We start from the raw sequence: 24,038 nt of genomic DNA, 5'->3' as shown, positions 1-24,038 counted from the left end.
AACATTTTTCCATTCAGTATCTTGGGAGCATTTAAAGAGTTTTGAAATAAAAAGTGCTCTCTTTGTTGTACCTATAATGGGTAATGAGGAACAATTTGAACACAATGACCAAAATTTGGACTCCTGTTCAAATAGGTGAGCCCAGTTATTTGAATCTTTGAGAAAGTAATTACATGCTTAGTTGCTTCCAAAATCCAACAGCATTTTCCTCATCTTTCTGCGCTACCTGTCAGCTACTGCTAAAACAACTATTGTGTTAAAAATAAAACTAAGAAACCAATTGTACTTAATTTGGTTTATTCATCATCTTGTCAAATGTCCAGTGTGAAAAGTTAATTTGGTGCAAGAAGCTAAATGGATTATCATAGAGGTGTGACCTGAATCTTTCTCCACATGTGTCTAAAAAAATATAAATTACTTTTAGTTCAGCAGTTATTTAGAGGGTCATGTACAGAGCTTCAGAAAATAAGAATGAACAAATCATTTAGTGCTCTAACTTGAGATCTGTTGTACTTGGTTTGGGGAATCTTTGAAGATGAAGTACAATAGTTTCCTTGTCATACCTTTCCTCCAAAACTCACACATAATTGCTGTCTTGCTGTTATGTTAGGTGTAAAGTGGGATTTTTCAAAGGATCTGCACTGATATAAATCTTTTTCAAGTCAGGCTCAGCTTCTACTGAAAGCTGCACTACAAATTTCAAAAGGAAAGGAGCAAGGCTGAGGCTGAATGTTTTTGGAAGGGTGCGTTGATAATTTTTAACATCAAAAATATGTCATGCTGCCAATCTGCTTTGGAATATGTGCATTTAGAGAGCAAGCTTATTCTTACACTTGACACACTGAGCACTAGGTAAATGCTTATCAGTTCTGTTTTACAGCCCCTCTGGCCTCAGCTTTCACATCATTTTGTGTGCTACTTGGGAGTGAACTGCAAGGATTTCAGATTTACTTCTTCCTATCTTCTCCCTTTATTTGGGCAATCTGTTCCTGACCCACATATCTGATTTTCCTGTGCTCTGCCTGACGTGGACAACAAAAAAGTAACCACATGAGGTGGCAACAAAAGGTATAATAATGGAGAAATGTGAGGATTTGTTTCTTATGGTCTGCCCTTCAGAATCTCAGAGTTAAGTTACATCCATAACACAGATACACAGAAGAACAAAAGCTTCATAAAACCCAATAGGATTTCACATACAGCATTCCAAAATCATTCCAAAGGGTTATGGACAAGCTATCTTTGTGTTATTGATTGCATAAGTTAGCAATAGAGATAATTATTGCTCCTTAAGCATTTCTTGTTTCTCCTGTTATGGAGATACCAATGGTTAGGGTTTTTCAGAGTCTTAAGAAAAGAGATCAGCTTAAATATCTGTTGGTCTAAAGAGGATATTTAGCAAGAGGACCTGGGAATTTCAAAGTACTTGAATTTCAAAGAAACAGAAGCTATTCATATTTTTAATAGTTAAAATTTAATGGCCTTTTAAATACCAGCAGCAAGCCAATCTGTAGAACAGGGCATAGCAATGCTTATCAAGATCTGTAGTCAAGAGTGTTCATTGAACAGTTGAAATAACACTCATACAGATCTTGATGTTTTAATTATTATTTGAATATTAATTTTCCCATTTTTTTCAAATTTTTAAGACAAAAATCTCTGAATATTCATCAAGAATAACAGTTTTCTAAGTATCATGGACAAACTTTGAGAAGACTGCTGCAAACTACACAAAAGATGAAGATGCATTTTAATGATAGCAAACCTTGCCCCCAGATTTTTCCCCATATTTTGCAGAGGTTATAGATATACTGAAGTGGTTTATATAGGACAGATAGAAGCTAAACTCCCCCACATCTAAGTCCTTGTTTCAGACCTTTCCTTCTTCTGTGTTTTGTGGCCCTTTAACCTGCAAACAGAGATGAAGATTTTCTTTCAAACTTCTTTGGAAACAAATACATACTGACAAAGCCCTTTGATGTGTAGTATAGAAAACTTAGTTTGCATTTATTCTATCATTCTGAACAAAAGGCAAGGATGAAAGAGGAGAACAATTCCCCTGCTACTTGAATTTTCTTTTCAATGCTTCCATGTTAGCCTACAAGGCACAAATCTTTATACACAGCAATGTCCCTGTGATTTGTTTAATTCATAGAAACTATTACATTGTGGGAAATTTACTGCTGTTTTCAGTGACTGCTCCACACTGGCATCAATTTACATCAGTTAATCAGAGAATTCAGAGAAGCAATAATGTTTCTACTGCCTCTTGACCTTTGTCTTTTACCTGCCTATTTTGCTGAGCAGTGTTATCAGCTGAATTGACTCTGATTCTTTTTTCCCTGGTGTGCCATATCTGTTCCTAACTCATCTCATTTACTTGTCACAGAGAACTTTGCATTGACATGCTCTTTCCCTTGCTCAGATGGTTCATGCTGTTTTCTTCTTGATTGCTACTGCCTTCACTTTGTTCCCATGATCCACACCTTTTTTTCCTTATACTAAGGGGAAATATAAGGAAGTATATGCATGTAGTGGTTTAAACTCAGCTAAATAATTCAATGCGGTCTATCAGTTCATTTTTTGAATGCAAGACGTAATGCTATTCTCATTTTATCTGATTTTAACTTATTAAAAATTGGATATTTATGATAAGATATTTATTTATGATATTTTGTCAATGCAGAAGGATTTGATTGCCTCCAGAAGCAAATTCTTACCTTCACCATTGGATCTCTAAAGTTAGGTGAAATTCTTCCTTTATTCTGTGCCTGTGACTGGCTCTGTGATTACTTCTGCTGAAGTCAACTGGATTAATCACAGATTTCCTTTCTGGATACTTTAATTAGCCCCACTTTTTATTATAATATGTTCAGAAACATATTTCTCTGAGTCCTACTTAAAGTAATATTCTTTGATTCTGTGTTGGAAACTGCTGGGAAAAGGAAGTGAATGTTGAGCTGCAGCTAACCAGTCAGACATGCCATGGGCTGACCTAGAAAAGAGCCTCAGTGCTGTCCTGTGAGATCTCCCTGGACACGCTGAAACAAGGAGAGTGTTTTGTTTGCTTTAAAAGGCCTTCCTCCAAATTGGGGGAAAGGTGACATACTCCACTTTTGCTTTCTGTGCAATTTTTTTTTCCAAGACAGTCTGAGAAACTACTGCTTAAGACAGTAGTGCCTTTTTACTGACTTTTCATAGATGTAGATTTTTTTAACATGAAGACAGATTACTCACCAGCAATTTATTTGGATCTTTTAATTGAATAGTTCAGTTTAATCCATATTTCTGAACACTTTTCAAGGAATGTACAAAATCTGTAAGGGATTTATACTTTTTTTCTTCCTTTTGTTATGGTCTTACTGGAAGTCAGAATTTAAACTATGAATGCACAAAACAATGTGATATTTGCTCGTGTGATAGGAATCTAGAACTCCTCAGAGCCTTTTGTCAGTTTCTATATGGTCTTCCACACAAAGTAAATGTATTGGTTACTTCATCCATTACTATATTATCTGTTACTGTATTATTTTGCACATGGCACATCCCCTGTTTAGTGATCACCCTTAGGAAACTTGTTAGGTGTGTGTTGGGGCAGATGAAACAGGAAAGCCTTACAAATATGATTGCCTGGCAAAAGATTGTGAGAATATAGAAACTATAAGCAAGATTGAAATGAAAACAAGCATTGACATCCCTTAGTTACTGTACAATAGGAAAGCAATGGTGTGGCCAGCTGAAGGTAATCCCCTTTTGATGAAACAATACCCTCTGCAAGCAGGCAGGTCCAAGGGTCAGAGCAGACCCTGCCAGCTTGGCAGAAGGGGTCCGAAGAGTAGTTTTTAGGGTTTAAAATGTAGCACAATATGGTAATGTCGTGATTCTTATAGGCTGTATGTAAATGTTATAGCATTTGTATGTTGTACTAGATTGGTTAGTGAGAATCAGAATATTCAACACAGAAGATGATGTATTGTAACGGGAATTCTGCTCTCTTGCTTTTGCTCTTGTTCTCTTGTTCTCTTGCTTTTACTCTTGCGCTCTTACTCTTACTTACTTTTCTATGCTCTTAGCTCTTGCCTTTTTGTTCTTACCCTCTCATCCTCTCTATCCCTCTCTTCTCTCAGGCCTGCTCCGAGCTGCAGCTGGCAGCTCTCAGCAGGGCCCTATACCCAGGCCCTTTGCAATAAACCGCAAGTTCCACGACTTGGCTTCAGAGATCTCTCGTCTCCGTCCGTCCTGACCGTGCTACCCCCAGTCTCGCCTACAGGTGTGCATGTGAAAGTTCTTGGGCAGTGTCTCAGAGCAAACACTCACGTGACTCCACGAGAAGATTTCCCACTATGGTAAATCTTCCAATGTGATGAGGCCACCAGACATCAGCTCAGAGATTTCAATAATTGCTAGCTCAATATACACTTAGACCCAGGATTTGGGGAATGTTTAGGGACTGAAGGCAGATATCAGGTCCATTTCCCTTCTCTATCTTCCCACCTTTGACGTTTCACAGCCAAATGGAGACCTACATAACCTAGACCTAAGGACACTTACACATCTTCCATGGCCTTGAAAGCAGGTTGGGGTTCTTTCTGTTTGGTTTTGGAGAGCTTGGCATGGTCAATTGGTTGGATTTTTAATTATCACAAACTGTATGACTTCAGGAGGGAAATGGAGGCACTGTTCCTTCATACCTTTCTCTTGATTAAAATACAGGTATTCAAATTTGTTCAATACTTTTGTGTTTTACAGCATAGTTTCCTCACCACCTCTAAACCAATTTAAATAAAATAATATTGTTCATTTCTGATATCTTTAATACTGCACGCACATTTAAAATTTTGTGATCTCCTCTAAGAACCTCAAGGATAAGAAATAGCATTCCAGAAAACAGAGGATTTAGCAAGTCCTCCAAGCTGGGTTACTCTGGAAACAGGTGGAAAGAGAGTGAATACAAAGACTATGTACTCTTCAGGTCCCATGATTCCTCTGAGAGTTATGTCTTGCTGGGTCAAACATGAGAAGATCTTTGAAGACAGAATAGCACATTAGTGATATATATTATGTGCCTTTTAGTCAGGTAGCATTTAAAAATGAATTACATAAAGAATTAAATATTTCTAAGTAAAACATTTGATAAATTGTTTAGCAAATGAGGTCCATGTTTTTTCTTTCATGTGAAGTTTCACAGCTGGATGATCACTACCACAGATCTTTTTAATCATTTTTTTTTATTTTTTAGCATGGTGTTACTGCAATCCAGCTCTGGAGATTGAACAGGAGGAACACGGACCTGTTGGAGCACATCCAAAGAAGGGCCACCAAGGTGATCAGAGGGATGGAGCACCTCTCCTGTGAGGAAAGACTGAGTGAATTGGGATTGTTCAGTCTGGAAAAGAGAAGGCTTTGGGGTGACCTAATTGCAGCCTTCCAGTACCTGAAGGGAGCCAACAGAAAAGATGGAGAGAGACTATTTACTAGCACCTGGAGTGACAGGGCAAGGGGGAATGGCTTCACACTAAAATATGGTAGGTTTAGATTGGATATTAGGAGGGAATTCTTTACTTTGGGGGTGGTGAGGCACAGGTTGGATGGGGCTCTGAGCAAACTTCCTTCCTTCCTTCTAGTGGAAGGTGGCCCTGTCCATGGCAGGAAGGTTGGAATGGGATGATCTTTAAGCTCCCTTTCAACCCAGGCCAGTCTATGCTTTCTGAGAAGTTGTTCTTCCATATGATCTCCATTTTAAACTTCTCCTTTTGCTCCAGTGGTGAAAATAGCTCATAGTCTGTTTCTGTACCTTCACAGCAATCTTTTGCTCTGGTTTTCTATCTCCCTCTCTGGAAGTCTGCACAGGGAAAGGGACAAACACTTTAGACATCTGAAAAGAGCTGCCAAAAGATAGCAGATTTTCATTTCATTTTGATAGGTCAAGGCAAGTCTGTGGGGGTGACAAAATGTTTTCCCACAGAGAGCTGGTTATTAATGTAATGTCAGGCTTTAAGTATGTTTGTGATAGCCTGGGTATTAGAGGAATTATCTGAGCACAACATCCCCTCTCTTCCTATGTCAGCAGTCTTTTCATCCTGTGCTGGAGACTGATCAAGCAAGGAAATGAAAGCAGCCCAATAAAGCTAGAAAACCTGTGGAGCTGCAGATATGGATGCAGTATAAATGACCTAAATTGTGAATCTCTTAGATTTCTACCCTGTCAATGGCCTATTTATTTAAAAATGACCTAACCTGATGTTTCCCTTGTATGGCTATAGTGCTTTATAAAAACCTTGATTATCAAAATTAAGTTGTCATCTTTCTCTGGGTTTTATCACACTAATAGAACCTTTACAAAATTTAAAGTATTTTAAAATCATGTCGTATTATTTTTTCGTAAAGTTCAGAAGTTGTATCATAAAACTTGCGTTTAGAAAATAACATGCAACTCATTTTATTAGTCTCAACTGAGTAATCTCATTTATTTTTAATTTTGCATTATTTCCTTAGGTGATTAATTTCTTTGTTGCAAGGTGTCCATGACCTGTGAGTATTCACAATTTGCAGTAGATAGTAGTAAACTGTTAGTAACAGTGGCTAATGCTCACTCTTTTCCTGAGTGGATCATACCATTTCACCAGTTTAGTCATGTAGCAAACCAACCAAATCCAGCTTTCAAGAGTCCTATCAATTCACAAAAGAAATTAAAGTGAGAAACAAATTTTAGGATTACGCCAAAAATTAAAAAAAAAAAAAAAAAGGCAACTAAGACTGCAGAAGAAGAATGAACAAGAAAATTATATGAGGAATAAAAATAGAAGCAAATTAAGTCAATGTCTAGAGGGCAGTTTACAGTCACAGAATGTGCTCATCATTAAAAGGCATAGAAATGGCCTGGAATAAGTTTCATAATGTTCAACCAAGGTCAACAAGTCCAAACTCCAGTAGCTGGGGTGAAATAACCCAATGTCCCAGTGCTGATTGAACCTGACAGGCTGATAGGGATGTCTAATTGCTGCCTTCATATATCTAAGGGATGATTGCAGAGAAGGCAAATGGACTCTTCTCAGAATTGCAAAGGGAAAGCCCAAGAGGCAACAAACACAAATTGCAGCAGCTGATATTCCAATAAGACACAGAGGGGAGAAGAAAATCACTCTGCAGGGAGTCAATGCCTAGTGTTTATGGAGTCTTCCACCTTGGAAGTATGCAGATCTTGCCTTGACATGGCCCTGAACAGCCTGATCTAATTTCAGCTAACCCTGCCTCAAGCAGGAGTGGGACCAGATGCTTGTCATAGGTCCCTTTCAGCATAAACCCCTTTGCTTCTGTAACTGCTGACTGCTGGCAAGCATTGGTACACTGTTGAATTCTGCTCCCCTCACACTGAAGGTTTGCAAATGAAAATGGGTTCTTATACTGTAAGAACTTATAACCAGCTCATAATAGTACAGATTATAATATTTTGCAAACAAATTAATCCAAGAACTCACTTTTAATTACTATTTGCTCAGTGTCCAAGGCTTGCCTATTAATTATTGCTACCATGGCCTTATTGCCAGATAAAACTGTTTAGCAAATGACTTCATTTGCAGGAGTCACAACTCCAACTTGAGACTACCCATGCTAAGCTATGTCTTTGGCCAGACTGTAATCAACCTGTATGAACTGTAAGTGGCCACGGTTTTTACTCTTCTGGGCTAATCTCTTCACTATTAGAGCATTTATTCAGAATTTAAAATGCAGGGGCATCTTTGGGTAATAGTGTTTGCCTTTTATTAATGATATATACTGTCAATAATACAAGCAGTGAAATTATGCAAAATATGACAAACTAATCCAAAGTCCATCAACACAAAAATCCTCAAATTCATGACAAAAAATATTTGAGTAGGAATAAGACAGGACTAAACTAGTATTGTTTCAGGCAACATGGACAATTGCAGTGATTTAGCCTTGCCTGGCTGCCAGATGCCCATCCAGAAAATTCCTCAATGCCCTCCTCAACAGAGCAGGGCAAAAGTGATTTACAGCCATCCTCAAGTGGTGCAGGGAGATGAAGACTGAGGGCTTGTGGTGAGTCCATAACAGCTCTCTGTCACTCCCTCCTCTTCACATTCTTCCCCTACTCCCTGCAATGGCACAACTCTGCTAGGTGTGGGATAACCTAGTATGTGTAGCTGAGCAAAGTGAATTAGTTAGAGACATCATCAATTTGTGTGATAGAGTCAGTGTTCAGAAAGATGTCAAAACTTAAACACCTTGAAATGAAGGATATTAAAATGATTGCTGAGAAAGCACAAAAAGTTACAAAGACACCACAATGGCACGGTTCAGCAGAGCTCAGCACTGCAAACATGATCTGGTCATAAGCATGCGTCTATATCTGCACACATTTGCATTCATATATGTGTGTGTCTGTGAGATACAATGTATACAGAAGCAATTCCTACTCTGTCCAGCATGATGACCCAGAGATCTAATCCATTTGCAAGATACAGACTCAGTTTTCTCTTGCTCTGTAAGGGCAGTATGATTAGGCTGAACTGAATTTTGTTTTAAAAACTTTGGGTTTAAGTAAACAATTATTTCTTTTTAGTAAGGTGAAATATAACTATATTGCTTTCATTATGGTATGATATTACACTAAATTGAGGTTCCTGCTGTCAGGCCAAGATTTTGATTGTGATTTAGTGCTTTATATCCTTTCAAATGGCAATTCTTTGAAATACCATTGTTCTCAAAGAGTAGACAGAGAACTGCTATGTCATCCAAGAGTCTCATTTCAAGACTTTCTCATTTCTTCCCATTTTATGTTATCTCCATTTCTTTCAATTAACAGATAGGTAGAGCTTCTGTCTTCCAAAGATTGGCTCAGAAGTTTCCTTTTCCTTTAGCACTCTGATTGAGAGTCAGAAACAGTAACTCCCAGGGCTCAAAACATACAATCAGTATGGCTTTACTTTTCTGAAGCTCAAAAGTTTTGACAAATTAAATTTATAACCAAATGGTTGCACTGCCTGTTTAATTTACTCTTGCTATACTACAGCTGCAGCTCTCACCCTCCACTGTGCTTTAACTTTATCAAGGACTTGCATCCCATAGCACATTTATGCCTGGCAAGAAAATACAAAACAAGCATGCATTTCATAATGTCTTCTCTGATTAGTTCTCTAGTTCTGTGGTCAAAGAACCATGTCTTACACAGATTAAATTTGTGCTGCTGAATTACTGTTCAGTGCTGAACATGTTGCTGAGCTATGGCACATTACTAAACAATTCATTTCCCAGCACTTCCTTTATAAATGAAATTACTTTTAAAGAAACTTTCTAAGAAGAATGAGGAAAGATACAGCTTTCACTGTTGTCCTCATAATTACCCTTGTGAGGAATTATCAAAAAAATCTGTATAGGCAATAAATTTGGAAGCAATATTTTATATTGTCACTTAAAAATATCAAACGACAAGAAATAGTGCAAATCCAGTGACCTACCTTACATTTCTGTGGGTTTGCTCGTGTTTTATCTGAGACAAGTATCTTCAGTGCTTCCCCTCTGAGTAGATTTCTTTTCTTCTTATTTGCATATCCTGTGCATGATTATGACTGCTCAGAATGTTGTAAAAACCTATGTCAGTGAAGTTTTATGATGTAATTCATTTACAAGCATCTCCTATAAATATCTCTTCATGTGGATTATTACTTTCCTTGTCAGGCTGTGTCTTTTGTCAGTCCTTAATTCACAGAAGTTTTTGAGACAGAAATGAAGCTGAAAAAATCATCTGATGAGAAATATGTTTCTCTTAGTAGCTATGAGATTTTCTTTGCTTCTCTGCTGGCAATGTTTGTGTGTGTTAGTGTTGGACTTCTTGTACTTTCTTGGTTATCAGTCCAGGAGTTGGAACGAGGTAAGTAGCCAACTTATAGCTACAGACCTTCAGGACTTCCTTGGAATTTGAAGACAGTGCTCTTACAATTGTAGTTGTTTTTTGGTTTATGGGGTTTTTTTATTTCATGATATGTTTTTAATGCTGGGGCAGGGGAAGTGGTGTTTTAGGGTTTATGTGTTTTCCTTCCCTGAAAAATGATGTGAAAAAAATAGGGGGAAAAACCAAGCACTGTAATCATGCTCTTAAAGCATATAAAATAATTTTCATGGTTTAGGCTTTGGAAAAGATCCCTAAGATTCAATCCAAGCTATAAAGCTTGGGTTATTCCACAGTATTCATCAACTAGTGAAGGTAGTATGGAAAACTGTGAAATTTTACCTTTTTCTCCATATATGAGTTTTGAATCAGAATACAAATAATCTACTGAAAGACTAATAATGTCCTAGAGTTTGTGGGGCCCATCTCTTGGAATCTATTAATTTTTATTTTAAAAATATTTTTAAGTCATTTATTGGTATGTGAGAGTTCCTGCATCAGTCAGTTGCCTGCTCCAGGTAAAGTCACTCTTAGTCTTTATTCAGTGCTCAGAATGTGATGGAAGAAGTTACTGATACTCAAAGCAAACTAAATTAAAATATCAATGTTTCATGATTTCCAAATGGCATTAAAATTCCATTAGGAATTAACGGGTTAAGAAATCATGTGTATATAAGTTAAGTGGGAGGGCCACACCTTGAGTACTGCATCCAGTTCAGGGCTCCAAAACACATGAGGGATATGGACCTACTAGAGAGAGTCTCAAAGTGATTTTTGTTGCTGAAGAAATATTCTGCTATATTGATGATTTTGCTGCTTTCATTAACCAAACCCCCATACTATTTCATTCTGATGGCTAAATTTTCATGAAGACTAAACTTTCTTAAGACTTTTGTTTAAAAACTAAAAACAACCAACCAAAACCATTATGTCAAAATATCATGTTTGTTGCTTCAGTTGCCCTTGTTTTTATTTCCAGATTTTTAAAAACTGCACCAGCTACCAACTTTCTTACCTTCTTACCAGAATGTTATCACACTCCAGTAAAATAAAAGGGCGTATTATTGAATCTAGAGACAGGCTTTTACTTAAAGACTTTGTTTTTAGAATAAAAATACTAAAAACAAATGTAAAAATATGATTATAAAATATTTTAAATTATCATTGATACATAATTTTAGAGGGTTCTAGTTATTTAGAAATATTTTTAACATATTTGCAATTATTTTAAAGACAAGCCTTCAAAGAAGCTCAAAGCATTCTGCTATTAGTAGTTGATATTAAATTGGTGTCACTATGCTATGCCTTCCATAATAAACTGTTCACGTAGTATTTACTGCTTATCTGCTGTTATGATTCAGTTAGTAAATTTATTAGAAATGCCTCTGCCCAAATTAACCTGCTAATGAGACCATATGCCAAAGTCAATAGTATGGGTTTTATCTAACAGCAAACAAGAGAGAGATAAGGGGAAGAAATAGGAAAGAGGGAATTGGAAGGAGAGAGTAAGGTGGAGACAGATTAAGTAGAAAATATCAACACTCCATGGATCCTGATGGCATCATGTTGATCTTCTTGGTGGTGAGGGTTTCTTGAAAAACACAGAATCCAGTGGATTAATGTATGTTTGGGCCAGGTGGGAATGCCCAGGTTCCTATTAGGAGGTGCCTTCAGGGAGGAGAGGACTTTGCTGGTCACAGCTTCTTTATGCAGTTTTGCCATCATGGGCAAAACTCCTCCATAACAATGTTTAAGCCATGAACTATAATATTTCAGTCCCTGACCTTTGCTTTTGTCTCAAAACTTGCTTTGATGTTAATGCCTTCAAACACAACCTAAAATACCGCTGGTACTGCAACCAGTAAGCAAAAATCATTTCCTGTCAATCAACTTTAATTCAGATATTTTCTGAGAATTTCCAGAGTGTTACATGGTGAAGAAATATTTTTTTAATGTGTGATGAATTCCTTTATGTATACCTCATGTCCTTTAGCATATTAAAGTGAAGATTGAATTTGCAGCAATGACCAGCTGTCTAATTTTTTTTATAAATTCTCCCAGAATTTCATGTATTCATTGGTGAGAAAGGTCAGGTCAAAAATAGTGTAACTATTCTGACACTTGATGTTTCCAGTGCTGTCATTGAAACAAGTGTACATATATGAAAAAGGACACAGCAAAAATACATTAAGTGTGAGGCAATAATTTATAATATTTTTTAAATCCAGAACATGCAAAATGTTCATAATTAACTATTTGCCTTCCCATTTATCTCTGTCCCTGGGTTAGACATAACTGGGCATATCATTGTATCCTTTATGCACTCACAGTGTTGCAGGAAAACAGCATCTAAAACAAATTGAAAGTAATGAGATCTAAGGGCAAATAGAATTAATAAAAATGTTATTACCATCATAGCTATTGTAAACATAAAAAAGTCTATCTTTTTCTTTGAACTCAACACTAGACAGAACATCTCTGATCACAAAGCAGTAAAAAAAATCCTAGAAATTATTGCATTGATGATCTTTCTGAAATAAAATCTAATGTAATATTTTTCATTTATTTCTATATAATTAAAACACCTTTTTTTTCATTATCTAGCTGAAGCAGATGTGAATACTCATAGCTATATGGGAACATTAAAAATAGTCTCTGGTACATCTTTCACTTCAACCTTACAAAACAGTTCCTCAGCTGATTTCAAAGTCCTTGCCTTTGATGTCGAAAAATTGGTAAGAACCTATCAGCTTGTGGTTTATTCAAGAGTACATGAATTCCTTAACATTAAGTACTGTTGATGGTTTTTTCTTTCCAAAAAAGTTATTTCAGGTACTAAACCTGGTCAGAACCCAATATATTCCTCATTTAAGAAAAATCAGTGAATCATCAAAGAAATACTTTGCTTCTGTAGTCTAGAAAAAGTTATTTAGTACTGAAACCATGATTATAGTATGAGAATGTGTCTATATTTATTATTATTATTGTTTATTTTATTAATAATATATTATTATATATTGTTATAATGTTATAATTTATTTTTTTTAAATTATTGTATTGGTTCAAGATTTCTCTTTTTCATATAGATAGAAAATATCTTCCAAGAAGGTGATCTGAAATACAAGTTTGAAAGATGTGATGTCTCCCAGTTCAAGTAGGTACAGCTTAATTTAACTTTGAAAAGAAATGTCAAACGTCCTTACTTAGATATTTCTCTCAGAAGTATTTACCTTGATTTTCAAGACATCCTTGGGAACCTCCTATGCTATGCCACTCACATCTTACATCTTCCAATGTGCTCAGTTTGACACCAGTGTGTTTTCTTGGGCAAACTTCCTTCTCAAGCTGATGTGTGTCCCTGCCTTGACCAAACCAGTAAGGCTGAGCCTTAACACCCACTCAGAAAAATTCCATATTTCAAAGAACTGCTGAATTTTTTTTTTGCCAAGGTGCTGTTTGCAGGGTTGCTGATCCTTGCCATCTGGAACAAGTTTCAGGTTAGAGATCTCCTGGCATAAGCCTGGAGGCTCAGGCACTCATATGTCCCTATGGATACTGATCCACTTAATTCACATTCCTTAGGGCATTTAACAAGTAAGGCTGTCATTTGACACCAGGAAAAGCTGCAGCCTCTGTGTCCTAAAGATTCTGTGACTCTGCTTCATTTAGTAAAGCTCATTTTCAACATTCTGGGGTGTTGGCTGTCCTACTGAAGGCCAGCGGACAAAAGTTATAGAGCCAGGTCTGTGGTGCTAATTCCATCTGCACTATTCTTAATAAGGTCCTGATTCAGCAAAACATGTGTAACACTGTCTCTCATTATTACACAGTTCCAGGATGTGTTCCCATTCTGTTCAAAGCATTCTAATCTCAATGGGAACCATGTCGTGTTGGTTGTGATTTTTCTTTTTCTTTTTTATTGTTGCTTCTTTTTCTACAGGAAATCGGAAGATGACCATGACAGATTGACATCAGAGACCAGGTAATTGTATATAACAAAGTTTACTTAAAATATAGGCAAGAGACAGGGATACTAGTAATTTAGACAGTTCTTCTGTGGACTGTGAATAGATTAAAAAAAAAAAAAAACAAAACCCAAACATTTTTAGAATTTAGACAAGGCACTCTAAAGAGGATGAAGCTCCAGGACATATTTTTTCTCTTAAACCTTCCTTTAGGATTAGATGAAAAAAAAGTGATGGTCCCTGGGACTGTTGATTTAGAAAGAAAAATGGAAGAGTAAGAAAGGTAAGAAACTATCTAGAAAGGAAAATATATAGGCTTGTGCTGAGTTTTCTTGTGTAAAACTGCTTAAACTGAGGTCTCATGTCACCACCAGTAACTCAAGTTTTAAATCAAGAGAAGTCTAATGACACACTGTGATAGGCAAGAACAAAACAGAGGGTAAAACATTGACTCTAGCAGAACTGAAAAACCCTGGGAAATGAATGGTATAATTGGCTGTCTTATAGGTGAACCCAGAAAATTAAAGTACACATTACATGAAAGCAGATCAATAGTTCTGTGCTACCACATGTTCTTGTGATATCAGTGTAAGTACATGAAGTTGATAAATATGTAGAGGAGATTGGTTTATTTGAATGACTGTTCTTGGAAAAAAACCCACAAACAAGATATTGGGATATTATCTGACCATGAATATCAGTAAGTAGTGGGAAGCAGATTTAAATTGCAGCAGTCTTTTGATTGGAATAGTGAGGACATAACCCTATTAGCTAGAAAGCAGAGTATGATCACTTTATGAAGGATTACATAACATAAAGGGAATGGACTTCATAGCAGCAGGAGTAGGCCACTTCCAAATAATGTCCTTGTGAAGGTAGATCCAGTCAGGAAATTTGATTTCTGCATAGAGAAAGGGACTGCTCTCATCAAAATTTGGGCATTGAAGATGGAGACATCTCTGAGTGGTTTGCTCAAGACTGCCTTTGCAAGTGCTGGGTTTTTAGTTTTCTCGTCTGGTCCATTCTCCTTTTATGAGGAGACCAATTATGCCAAAAAATAGCTTATTTCTTTCTATCCACCAAAATGGGAATCTAGATATCTGCACTGTAAATAACTGTGTTGACAAAGCTCATCCCACCACTGTATCTTGACACAACAATCGTAGAAATTGAAGAAAATGTTCTGGTTTTGAATGTTGGATCTTGTTTTTAATATAACAGTAAGGATCTGTCTTCACTTCTGCATCTAATAACTTTGTCTCAGACATTACTTTCTTTTCATTTAAAAAGTGTTTACCCCTTCAGGCAATCTGCTTGGCATTTCACCCTTGAAATGCTGCTGCTGAGTCACAAGGAGAGCAATAAAAGCTTTTGTTTGCTCAGCATGGCCTAGAGGTTATCAGAAACAAGCAAGAAGGAGAACTTTTCTACATATTGCAAACTACAAACTACGCTCAGCAAAATGGCAGGATTAATCACTCCTTACAAAGAGCACTGCTGAGTCAGTTGCCAGTGGGTAGTTTAAGGGTAAAAAAGTTTACACCTAAATTTAAGTAAAGGAGAAAATGTTTATCTTTGGCAAGTGTTATACTTCAACATTACCTTACTCTAGCTGCAAACATAAAATTTCATAATTGTGTCTAGAAAGGATGGAGAGAACAAACAGAAAACACTCTTGATAAAATTAATAGAAGTTAAATGCAGTTTAACCACACTTTCTAAATATCTCTGTTTTCAGCCATCGTTGTTTCCTTGTGAGAATCCAGGCAATCATACAGCAGATCTTCAAAAATGCAGAATCCACAGATTTGCTTTATAAAAGTGGTCATTTTGAATCATATTTTGTCATGTTATACAATTTTGATAATACTTCCAGGTTCACCTTCAGTATTTTAGGGCTAAAACTAAGAGACCTGTTGAACAAAGGTTGAGCTACTTTAGTTTTCCTCAAATTCAGCTCCATTGCAGCAATTGAAATGAATGTTGTCTTGGGTTTTTTTCTGACAGTGAGTGTAAGAGTAGATAAAGAAAAACAAAGTTCCTTCAAGATTCAGTCTGACCTGATGATTATGTTTCTTTATGCCATCTTTGCCAGTCAATATTTAAAAAACAGTTTGGCTTTGCCAATGGAACCAGTGTTGGAAGGAAATTCTGTCTAGATTATGTCATATAGCAGATTTTTTTCATCAGCTGAAATAACCAAATTATTTCTCTCTTTTGTATTACTAGTGTGGTTGTGATCCTCACCCTTTATTTCACCCAGATGGTAACAGTTGAGAAAATAAAAAATGAGCTGATTTTGGGTGTCATTGCAAATAACCTTAATCCTACCGAGGCTTTGAAAATTGATGTGAACAGCATACAAATCACAGGTAATATTAGAATATTAGTAAGCTTTTTGTTTGAGGGTTTTTTTTTTGTTTGTTTCAGGTTTTGTTTGTTTGTTTTTGGGGTTTTGTTTTTAATTTTAAAAATCCTTCAGAACTACAGGTAGCAGGAATGAAAGCTTTGGCTCCCAGACAGCTCCCAGACAGCAATTGGATTCTTACTTTTTCTCTTGGGCACTCTCCTCCCCCATTACATAACTTTCAGTAGCAGCTTAAAGAATTTACAACCTTTTCTACTAGAAAGTATGAGCCAGTATTGTGTGTATTCCCTAGGGAGGGAGTAAAGGGCAAAGTAATGGTTTCCCAGTGAAAACCATTCAATTTCACCTCTTATGAACCATAATATTTGTAATTTTTAGCCCTCTAATTAAAACAATTAAGCCTCAACCATGTTATTTCCTAAGTAAATACAGTTACAATTTTGTTCTGCTTAAGAATGAGAAATGGACTCAGAGTTGCAGCGAGTAAAGACTCATTTACTGAAAAATATGTCCTGTAGAAAAACTGCTCTGGGAGCAGTGCACCCAGGGAACAGGCTCCATATTCCTGTAGAGCCTAGGTGAATGGAAGTGGTGGAGAAAGGAACAGGGCTTTAAGGACTAGGTAGCTTTAAATTCTGTAAATATACAGATATTTTATGTAAGTACTAGAAAATATATCAAAATCTAAATGGAAGCCCTTCAAGATCAGTGGGAATCCTTTTTTTTACCTGAATAAATCTTCAAAACAGCCCTTCACTGAGGATGAGGTTAAAAAACAATCTGAATTCTTTGAAGCAGAAGTTGATAAGCTGACATTTGAAGACCTGCTGGAGTAACTATTAAGTAAAAACTGAGGAGTGGCAATCTGCTGTGCCATGTCTCTTAATCTATACTAAAAGCTGCATTTTTTGCTAAGTACTTTAAGTAGTCAAAGGCTAAGTTCAGAGTCTGGGCATATTTAGTTCTCTTTACTGCTTATTTATTACAAATTACAGCACAACACTGTGGAAACTGATTGCTCATTATACTTCAGAAATGCCACCAAAAAATAATTAGGAGCCTCTTAAAACATTCATCCACTGATGAACTTTGAAGTAGTCAAACTTTTACTGCTGTGGATCATTAAAATGCCTCTTTTCTCATGAGCAATCACCTGTCCATTCTACCAGAAGTGCTTCAATAAAATAATTGTAACTAATTAACAATCACAATCATCTGTGGTACTTTTGAATCATGTATATCAATATGTTCTGCTAGAGACATTCCTATTTCAGAGAGGGAGAGAGATGTCACACAAGCACAACTTGCTTGAAGTGAGTTTTCACAGTGATTAAAAGTAACTTTCTTTCTTGTAAACTATCCCAGGTCAATTTTAACTCATTCATCTCTTCTAAATACTGTTCTCTAAGACACAGGGGCTCTGCAAATCTGTATAGAATAAAAAGCCTAGAGAGAGATTTCCCAGGTGAAGACATTCTATGTGCAATACAATCAATAGGGATTGAGGATTGAAAGGGACTGCAATGGCTTTGAAACCTCAAAACCTCAACTCATTTCGGGATCTTTCTTCCTTGGGAAGAGCACGGAGTTTGAGAAAAGATTGGGAACAGGATGAGGTGAAAGGAGGGAAGCAGGACACTGACAGTGATTCAATGAGAAACAGTCACAGCTGATTTCTTTTTAATCTTTATTTCTGTCATCTAAAACTAGACACTGTGCTATAAAATAAGTTCATAATGAATTTGCTTTCTTCCAGTAGCTGCAGAAAATCCTACTACAACAACACCTTTAACCTCGTCAGGTCAGTATCTTTCTCAAAGCAGACACTAATTTTTGTTACCAATACAAGGTGGAGGAAAGCAAGACTTGATGTTCAGCTCACATAACTTACTAAAGCTGCCCTGGCTGAAGCTTGGGCTTGACTGCCAGGGTCCATTCAGTGACAATTAACTGCTTTCACCATTTCTGACTATTTGAGAAAGCAGTGAGTGATCTTTAGTCTGTACAAAATCTGTAGGAGCTTAATTAGAGCATCAAACCAAAGGTTGAGTCTCCATTAACCAGCCGAGCTGCAAGCTGAAGATTTTGCAGATTTAGGGAGGTAGATCAGCCTGGGGAGTCCTGCTCTGACATTGTGGTTATTGATTTACTAAGCAATGTTGGCAGACAGATTTTCCTTCCACTATCCCTAGAAGTTTTACTGTGATAAGACATGAAGCAGACAAACTCAGTCTCACAAACCTGCCAAAAGTCAGCCAGAGAGATAAACAATACAGTAAGTGCTTTATAGCACTAGGTGCAGGTAGTCACATAGAAACTGCATTCAAATTATCACACACAAACTCTCCAGGGCACAGGGGACCAGACCAGAAGCTAAACAACTGCCCCTATAAATACAGGAGGCAAGTACTTATTTATATTCTAATTACAGCCATAGTGATGGAAGTGTTACTGTTAGTCTGGTTACAGGCCTTCCAACGTGGATAGTCCAAAGTGTGCAAGTACTGTGTCTATTCCCAAAGATACAGTTTAAACTGCTAACACTCAGTTTTTTCCCCTATCAGTCCCTTCCTTTGGTATGCTGTCTTAATGCTCCCCTGGTCCTAAGTTCAATGTTGCTAATCACCCTCAAGCAAAATTTGGAGACTGGGGGAGGTTCCTAAGCAAAGGGGAAGGGCGTTGGGAATTGTCAGCACCCAAGGTTGGAGTGGCAACAGTATTCCTGGTGTGAATTTCTTCTCCTTTGACCTTGGGTCTGCTTGAGGTCATTTTTGTATTTTTGTTTTAATATTGTCTACTTCCTTGTTCTTTATGTTTCAGTCCAAATGTCACAATATATCCACATTTTACCATACTGGGTACATTTACACCTGCAGGATGCAGGGTTATGGCTCTGCTGACCCTAAAACATCCTTTGCCATCTCAACCTGCTACTTTAGACAGATTTTCTAGTAATTGTGCTTATATCACCACTGCTTCTATCAGTGTCCTGTGTTTTCCTTCAGGGATTTTGCTGTCAACTTGTGCATGCAATATTTGGGAACATCTGTAGTAACCACAATTTTTCAACAGTTTTCAAGATGTAGCTCTCTGATACTCTTTTCTTAGAACTGTTTTCTCCTGCATGCATCTAGGTTTTATGTCTTGGAACATTAAATTCCTTCTAAATTGGTTATCCTGTAGTAAATGTATAGACAGATATGTTGGTATAAATATATTATGTGTGTGTATCTCTTTGAAAAGCTGTGATAGTATGAATTAAGCATTTTTTTCTCTGCAGTAGCTGTGAGAACAGTCCACCTATTCACTGCTCTTCTCTCTCTCCTCCAAAGAAACTGTGTCCCTAAATTTGTAGACACAGAATGCACCGTAACCAGAACAGCCCAGTTCAGCTTAATAGTATTTGCTAAATAAGCATGTTTTGATCCAAAATTGGTGGGAAATCCTCCTGCAAGTTTGTGAACTAGGTCTTGGAAAGCAGGAATACCTAACAAAAGTTGGTGATGACCAGTGGTCAGCAGCTTCTGCCCACAAAACTGATGGGTGACAAACTATAGAGAAATCCTTTATTCCTTCAGGCCCCTCACCCTACAAACTGAGGCACAGGATCCATTGCCTGCAGTGACTTGGGGATTGTTTTCAGACAAAGACATCAACATCCTACTCACATATTTGAGTCTCAATTTAGAAAGTAGAAATAGTAAACAGGGATGCTAAAGCAAATTCATAGAGGAAAAGAACAAAGAATTTTTGGGAGCTGGAAATGCCAGGTGTATCCTCAATGAAGTGGAACTTCTGTTGGAGCAATCACACATACACATTCTATTTTTCCAGAATGTTTTGCAGTTTGCAATCACTAATACAAATCTGCTTATTTACCTAGGCATTTGTTCATATGTAAATATGTACATCCACAGTGTATATATATATATATATATATATATATATATATATATACCTGTATGTAAATAGACAGACACTAGATAGGTTTGAGTTTCCTAATTTATTTGCAGAGCAATTTTATTTGTCAGAAAATGTACATTTACCTTTTAGTACTAATGCTGAAATTGTCATAACTTTTCTTGTTTCAACAGATCCCACGAGTTCAATTACAAGTTCCTTGACCCCAACTTCAGGTCAGAACTTTTACAAGGGAAGACAAGAAAGAATTGTTCCTATTTTAGTGGGGGGAAGGTGGAAGGAGAAATCTTTTGAAGTTATTGAAACACTTGGATTTCACATAATTTTTTCTTATGTTTATTGTGACACTTGAGCTTCAGGACAAACCCACTCAAGCTGGCACTATCATATCCATACCTGGAGTGTGGGGAGCTTTTTTTTGCCTTATTGTTTTTCTTTAATATCTGCAATAATGCAGGTATAAAAGCAGATTGGCTGCTGCTTAATTCTGCGCAAGCAACCAACCCAAGAGGTGCTCCCAGAGAGCAAGAAATAGAGTTCTAACCTTGTGTTTTGTTTGTCCAGGTTTAGGACAGCTCACCACAAGCAAGCCCTCAACAACAGTGGGTGGGTAACTGTGTGTGTGGAGGAGCAGGGAGGGGGCAAGGAGCAGAATTCTAACTTTGGGTTGTGTTTGTCCAGGTTCAGGACTGCTCACCACAAACAAATTCTCAACAACAGTGGGTGAGTAACTCTGTGTGTGAAGGAGCAGGGAAGGAACAAGGAGTAGAGTTCTAACCTTAGGCTGTGTTTGTCCAGGTTCAAGACAGCTGAGGGGTTCGGAGCAGGGAGGGGGCAAGGAGTAGAATTCTAACCTTGGGTTGTGTTTGTCCAGGTTCAAGACAGCTGAGGGGTTCAGAAGCAGGGAAGGAACAAGGAGTAGAGTTCTAACCTTAGGCTGTGTTTGTCCTGGTTCAAGACAGCTGAGGGGTTCAGAAGCAGGGAGGGGGCAAGAAGTAGAATTCTAACCTTAGGTTGTGTTTGTCCAGGTTCAAGACAGCTGAGGGGTTCAGGAGCAGGGAAGGAACAAGAAGTAGAGTTCTAACCTTGTGCTGTGTTTCTCCAGGTTCAGGACAGCTCACCACAAGCAAGCCCTCAACAACAGTGGGTGAGTAACTGTGTGTGTGGAGGAGCAGGGAGGGGGCAAGTAGTAGAGTTCTAATCTTGGGTTGTATTTGTCCAGGTTCAGAACAGCTGAGGGGTTCAGGAGCAGGGAGGGGGCAAGAAGTAGAATTCTAACCTTGGGTTGTGTTTGTCCAGGTTCAGGACTACTCACCACAAACAAATTCTCAACAACAGTGGGTGAGTAACTCTGTGTGTGGAGGAGCAGGGAGGTTCCACTGAGCAATCTGAGACTGCAAAATTGCACTGCTCATGTGCAGCCTCTCCTCACAGCATTCAATCCTTGCATTCCATTCCTGAAAATTCAGGATATGCAGGTTTACCTTGGGCCAAGGAGACCTCTTCAAAGAGAAGGGACTTCTTAGACTGTACATGCTACAAAAATGCTGTGTGTGTTATGCATGTTGATGCACACACTGACACTAATAATAGCTGCTTTTTTTAAAATTCATATTATTTCTTTAATTTTATGAGGAAAACAAAATAAAATATGCAAGCTGATAGCAAAGTATGCCTTCCAATGGAAACAAAGTTGAAGATGTTTGAGTCTTTGAAAGCATTCTCCAGCCTTCTTACATGGTGAAATATATATGATTTCTACAAGTAATTTAGTGTTTTCAAGTCTTACGTGTTCACTGCCCTTATTTAATTGAATATAACACTTACAACACAATTTAGGGTAATTTGCCATTTAAAAGAGAAGTCAAAATGTTTAAGCAGGAAAAGTTAATTTCTTTCAACCCAGGAGGTGGCAGTGCTGTTTAGTTTTCTGACTTGAATAAGCTGAGAATTGATCATGTTGTGTGTAAACAATGATTTCTTGCCTGATGGGCTTGTGCAAAATCTCTTCCTGGGTTATTGGCTGGAATTTTTGCCCTGGGTCTAGAATGCACAGTTTTTTCTCTGCTCATCTGTGGAAATTCATTCACTGGCCCTGTGTCACCTCCAACACTTTACTGGAGTATGTTTGTTTGATTTTAATTTCCAGTTGGATGCAAAATGGTAAATCTTGTGGTTTTGTGACATTTGCATTGCCAGCACTGAGGGTGTTTTGTAAAGCACTTTGGAGTGCTACAATACATCCACACCAATGCCAGTCTGGGACACACAGTACAATATCATACTTAATCTGATTACAGAACTAACAGCTCTATTAAAAAAAAAAAAAAAAAAACATGAAAAAGATGAAATTTTACAGATTTTTCCTTCTTGCATCAGAAATGTTGACCTTTTTCTGTAAATATTTATTGAAGAGGAGACAAGGGACTGTGTGAATAGTTCTATATAATTTAATACAATTTTAACCATTTTCAAATCAGTAGTTCTCCAAAGCTTAGTTCAGCTGCATGTTTCTGTTCACTTTAATAGGACCTCCTTCAATTCTAAAGATATCTATGACCAAAACCCTCTAAAGACTAATAAGAGTTTGTTTGCAGTAGATGAATATTTATGATCTAGGAAAAGGTTATTAGTAAGATCTACAATTTGAAGGATCTGCCCATGTATTCTTCTAACAGATATTTGCTCTTAACTTATACATTTAATTTTTAAATCTGAAAAGAATATGTTTTCTGATAATTCTGGTGTTTAAGAATCTAAAAGCTCTTTTTTTTAGGATATGCTGGTTAAAAAATCAGATTTCTTAGCATGATCAGGTGCAACAGTGTGATGTGTTAAAGCTGAAGAAATCAATAAATCAATCAATTCTAAAGAATCAATAAATACTATTTACCTAAACCCAGAGATTATTCACTATTATTTAAACCAAAGTACAATATTCTCACATTATTTGAACATAAGAAATTGGAAAATGTCATTTATTACATTGCATAAAGTAGTTTATTTGTTTAAGGAAAAAAAAGAAAAGTAATTCACGGACATTTTCTTCCAGCCTTGCTTCAAGCTTGGCTTCAAAACATATTTCACTTCTGAGAACTCTCTCCATTCTCTGCCAAATTTATCTTTTTCATATGTGATATTTCATTCCAGACTTCTAAAAATGCAGTTTTGCAAAACACAATAGAGTGGTTGATTTGATTTGTGGTAAAGCAACCAGAGGTAAGTCAATTTTCCATTGTAGTGAGACTGCCTTACTGTTGTGCTGTAATTGCTCTCATCTTTATTATTCCAGCTGAGTGTTTGCCACCTGCTGAACTCTGTGCTGATGGTGCAACCTGCATCAGTGAAGAATTCTTTTGTGATGGAGTCTTGAACTGCCCAGATGGTTCAGATGAATCTGAAAAGAGATGTGGTAAGAATGTAAACTCCTGTAAATCTATCTTTTTACACATGCTTAACACTGTCAGTAATTTGTAAATAGTTTATGGGCAATAAACTGCACAGTGAAGTCCAAATCAATTCTATTAAACATAATAATGAGTGATTTTTGTACTATTTATCTTGCAAGAAGAAACAATGTTCTGTAAAATTCTCACTAATGAAGCATGTGCTTAATAAAGAATGAAATATTAGAGTCTTTCTGTTTTAGTATAAAGTTCTGTTTTAGTACATTTGTTGCTTACTATAGAAATATTACTAACATAAATCCTATGTAAATTACAAAATAATATACAAATTTAATACAAAGATTTGCATCAGTGATATCAAACAGTGTTCAGACCAGATGACTTATACAGGTCCCATTCAAACTCAGCCCATCTCTGATTCTACAAAATTACAGACCTGAAACCCCACTGGAGTTTAACAAAAAGAG

At 37.0% G+C, this 24,038-nt stretch overlaps 1 protein-coding gene across 1 annotated transcript in view; it reads left to right on the top strand.

The window, feature by feature from the left end:
- The first annotated feature begins 9,747 nt into the window (after positions 1–9,747).
- The window catches only part of TMPRSS15 (transmembrane serine protease 15), a 54,556-nt gene continuing 40,265 nt past the window's right edge, over positions 9,748–24,038 (top strand). The window contains exons 1-8 of the mRNA XM_059870234.1: positions 9,748–9,892; positions 12,515–12,645; positions 12,997–13,064; positions 13,851–13,892; positions 16,105–16,247; positions 18,000–18,044; positions 21,398–21,505; positions 23,457–23,576. Of these exons, the coding sequence (XP_059726217.1) occupies positions 9,748–9,892; positions 12,515–12,645; positions 12,997–13,064; positions 13,851–13,892; positions 16,105–16,247; positions 18,000–18,044; positions 21,398–21,505; positions 23,457–23,576 (802 nt within the window). The remainder of the gene's footprint in view (positions 9,893–12,514; positions 12,646–12,996; positions 13,065–13,850; positions 13,893–16,104; positions 16,248–17,999; positions 18,045–21,397; positions 21,506–23,456; positions 23,577–24,038) is intronic.

This window comes from Haemorhous mexicanus, chromosome 2 (assembly GCF_027477595.1).
Source record: "Haemorhous mexicanus isolate bHaeMex1 chromosome 2, bHaeMex1.pri, whole genome shotgun sequence".
Classification (NCBI taxonomy): domain Eukaryota; kingdom Metazoa; phylum Chordata; class Aves; order Passeriformes; family Fringillidae; genus Haemorhous; species Haemorhous mexicanus.
This window is presented reverse-complemented; position numbering and strand designations above follow the sequence as displayed.